Source organism: Cajanus cajan, chromosome 7 (genome assembly GCF_000230855.2).
Source record: "Cajanus cajan strain Asha chromosome 7, NIPB_CcT2T_4, whole genome shotgun sequence".
In the NCBI taxonomy this organism is placed as follows: Eukaryota; Viridiplantae; Streptophyta; class Magnoliopsida; order Fabales; family Fabaceae; genus Cajanus; species Cajanus cajan.
Genome location: NC_138523.1, coordinates 3,977,215 through 3,981,142, shown reverse-complemented (window position 1 = coordinate 3,981,142; position 3,928 = coordinate 3,977,215). Strand labels below are relative to the sequence as shown.

Sequence of the window (3,928 nt, the reverse complement as noted above, 5' to 3'; positions counted from 1 at the left end):
CAGGTTCCTTTCTAAAGAGCAGTGAGTAAGGACTTTCATTTTGAGTGACTAGAGAGGGCAGTCTGTTTATGAGATAAACTGCCGTGGAAAAAGCTTCCCACCAATAGTGTAAGGGCATTTTGGCTTGTGCTAGTAATGTCAAGCCAAATTCAGTAATATGTCTGTGTTTTCTCTCAGCCCTACCATTTTGTTGTGATGTGTAAGGGCATGACATTCTGAATTGTATCCCTGCTTCTATTGCATGGTTTTGCACAGTCTTATATTCACCACCACCATCACATTGGATTGTCTTAATTCTTTTGTTAAACAGATTTTCTGCCATGTTTTTAAACTGGGTAAAGGCTTGTGCAGTATCTGATTTATGTTTCAGAGGATAAATCCAGGTAAATCTACTAAAGTCATCAAGGAAGTGAACATAATATTTGAAACCCGAAGGAGATGTTACTGGTGCAAGCCCCCAGACATCAGTATGAACTAATTCAAAAATTTCCTTAGCATGAGAGGAAGAGGTTTTAAAGGGTAAAAAATGCATTTTACCATATTGACAAGCTTCACAAAAGTTAAAATGATCACTAGGTGATAGTTTGACATTACAACTTTTCAAGACTCTATCTAGGACTTTATTATTTGGATGACCAAGCCTTCTATGCCAGCTTTCCTTAACAGATACATAAGCACACGGGTCCCTTTCAGTCCTTGAGAGCTGATACAAGCCATCTTTAAGTGTCCCTCTTAGAATTGCCTTCCCTGTCAACTTGTCCTTCACAAAGCAACAATTTGCATCAAACTCAACCAGAATGTTATTGTCAGCAGTTAATTTCGACACACTTAATAGGTTTTTGGTAATGTTGGGCACATATAAGACATCATGTAAGTTAAGTGAGTTTAGTTTTGAGGAACCTGTGGCAACAATCTTCAATTTTTCACCACTTCCAACTATTAATGAGTTCTTACCATGATGTTCTGTCAGATCCTCGAATTTGTCAGTTTGGTGTGTCACATGATTGCTTGCACCACTGTCAAAGTACCAATCATAATCTTGAAGAGAACTTTGTGAGGCTAGGAAGGCATTGTGTGCTCCTTGTTTGTCATTGCCTGCTAAATAATTTGAGTTTGAATAAGATTTATCAAACCTGTAGTAGCAATTTACTGCTGTGTGCCCGACCTTGTAGCAAACTTGACATGTTGGTTTAGACATTCTTCCTTTTCCTCTGCCTCCTCTCCAACCTCTGAAGTTAGATCCTCTCCAGTTGCTATTGGAACCTCTCCAGTTGTTGTTTGTGTTGAATTTGTTGCCTTTGTAATCAGTTTTGTTGGCAACATTTGCAGAAGGATTAAGGGTTAGGTTGGTGAGGCTATTCAGTTGATCAAGTCTACTCTCAAAGGTCAGTAATTGAGCCTGCAGATCAACCCAAGTGAGACTAGTTTGATCAGATAGCTTGACCACCATAGGGTTGTATTCAGAATCTAAACCATTCAGGGTTTGAATGATTAGATCTGAGTTGGAAATGGGGCTGCCTGCAAGTTTAAGCTTGTCAACGAGATTCTTCATTTTGGCCAGATACTCCTCCATTTTCATCTCTCCTTTTCTGATGCTGTGAAACTCAGATTTAAGGTAAGTGACTCGAGACCTTGTGTGTGCACCTGCTAGGCTTTGAGCTTCATCCCAAAGTTGTTTTGAGGTTTCACAGTGCAGCAACTGTGTTGCCATTTCAATAGTCATTGAATTCATCAACCATCCAAGGAGTTGTGAATCATGAGCCTGCCAATCTTCAAAGGCAGGATTTGGCTTCTTGCTTGAATCTGTAGAAGCTATGAATTCTTCAGGACACTCTTTTGTCCCTAGCATGTGCCCATCGAGTCTGCAGCCTTTGACTATAGAGATCACCAAGGATTTCCATAGTGGATAGTTGTCTCTGTCCAACTTGACAGACATAGTGGATGGGAGATCATTTTTGGATTTTGAATCTGCAGCGGATGCCATGATTTGTATTGGATCAAGAGCCTTCACGGCTTAAGAGCTCTGATACCAAGTTAGAAAATGTAATGAGAGGTAAAAGACGATATATTTGATCTGATGATTACAGTGTACATATATAGCAAATGCTAGCAATACATGATCCTATGATTAAGGCTAGCATTAAGATACTACAAGCAAATAAGGCAGCAAATAATGCTGACAGCCATTGATTGGTAATTACATTAATTACAATGATTGACAGTATCAAGGCAAATCATTGGATCCACATATTAAGGGATCTTGTCTCTAATTCAGCCAACGTGAATTATTAGAGGTATATAATTGTATGTAAATTATTAGTTTTTGTTACCTATATACAAGCTTCACGTAATCCTTTTGTATATACTTTCATTCTCAATACATTACATTCTAGTTTATCTTATTTTTCGCTATTTTCTCTTTTCGGCATCATGGATTCTAGTTATAACAAGTCTGGACCAAAACAAATATTTTACTATTAATGTTTATCAAACTAATATGTTAATATGGGATGATATACGGGTTATGCTCTCATGCATAATTCTTGAGATTATTTCCTCAATTAGAATATTTAATTTGGCGTATATTTTGTTGGTTTTAATTCTCCTTTATTGCAGAATATTGCCAAATCATATCAAAGATATGAGGGAGATAATTTAGCCTGTATACTTGTATATAATTACCTATTGATCAATAGAATGGGGCACGATTCTTTTCCATAACTTTGTTATGGTATTAGAGCGTACAAAGTCTCGGTAAGAACGTGTGACAAAACTCTTCTCATGGATAAAGCTGAGATCGAGAAGAAGACCGAATTGGTGAAAAAGATACCTTCACCGTATGACTTGCATGCAAAAGATAATTCAGGAAATTTGAATGGAAGTTTTCGAGCAAATGCAATGCAAGTGAATGGAGAAACCAATGGGACTAATGAAAATGCATTGAGTGGACTAAGATCTGAACAATGGAAAACTCTAAAGGATTTGTTGAACAATCACAAAGGAACCACAAGTGACAAAATGACAGGTAAACATAGTGAGTGGATCATAGACACAGGGGCCTCTAGCCACATGACAAGAAACTTGAGTTTATTATGTGGGCTGAGAGACGTAATTGGGTGTCCAGTGAGACTTCCAGATGGAAAACAACTGATGGCAAACAAAGAAGGGGCAGTGACACTTGATGGAGGATTGAAAGTGGAAAATGTGCTTTATGTGCCAACATTGAGTTGCAACCTGTTGTCTATTTCTCAATTGACAAATGAAACAAATTGTGTTGTCTATTTCACTAACAACTTATGTGTTATGCAGGATTGCACTTCGAAGATGCTGATTGGAGTGAGTGAACAACGAGATGGACTTTACTTCTTTAAAGGAATCCGAAGTGAGAAAGCACACAAAGCTAATGGAACTTGCGAACTTAATCTGTGGCATCAACGCATTGGGCACCCTTCTTTCAAGGTCACTAAATTAGCTTCCAACATGAGGTGTGATAACAGTATTTTAAAGAACAAACCATGTGATGTATGTTTACGGGCTAAGCAAACTAGAGATGTCTTTCCATTAAGTACAAATAATGCTAGTGGTAGTTTTGAATTAATACACTGTGATTTGTGGGGGCCCTATAGAACCCCCTCTTCTTGTGGTGCTTCATATTTTTTGACAATAATGGATGATTTTTCTCGTGCTATTTGGATTTATTTGATTTCTGATAAAAGAGAAGTGTCACGTACATTGCTGAATTTCTTTGCATTAATAGAAAGACAATTTGGCAAACAGATTAAAGTGCTACGTAGCGATAATGGTACTGAATTTACATGTTTGAGAAACTACTTTCATGAACACGGGATAGTATTTCAAACATCTTGTCCAGGAACCCCACAACAAAACGGAAGAGTAGAAAGAAAGCATAGACACATTCTTAATGTTG

At 37.7% G+C, this 3,928-nt stretch overlaps 1 protein-coding gene across 1 annotated transcript; it reads right to left on the bottom strand.

Moving 5' to 3' along the window:
• Positions 1-663: 663 nt before the first annotated feature.
• On the bottom strand, positions 664-2,460 carry LOC145949707 (uncharacterized). Its single transcript, XM_083060500.1, has 2 exons — positions 955-2,460; positions 664-760 (listed from the first exon to the last, which is right to left on the bottom strand). Exons 1-2 carry the CDS (start codon positions 1,982-1,984, stop codon positions 720-722), a joined length of 1,071 nt encoding a protein of 356 aa, XP_082916626.1. The 5' UTR covers positions 1,985-2,460; the 3' UTR covers positions 664-719.
• Between the last annotated feature and the right edge of the window lie 1,468 nt (positions 2,461-3,928).

What these genes read in the sequence shown, in the direction of transcription:
- LOC145949707 (XM_083060500.1), bottom strand. Translation starts at nt 1,984, where the DNA reads ATGGCATCCGCTGCAGATTCAAAATCCAAAAATGATCTCCCATCCACT. An exon ending in GGATCTGACAGAACATCATG is followed by an intron (nt 761 to 954) that starts GTAAGAACTCAT and finishes TGCTTTGTGAAG; the next exon opens with GACAAGTTGACAGGGAAGGC.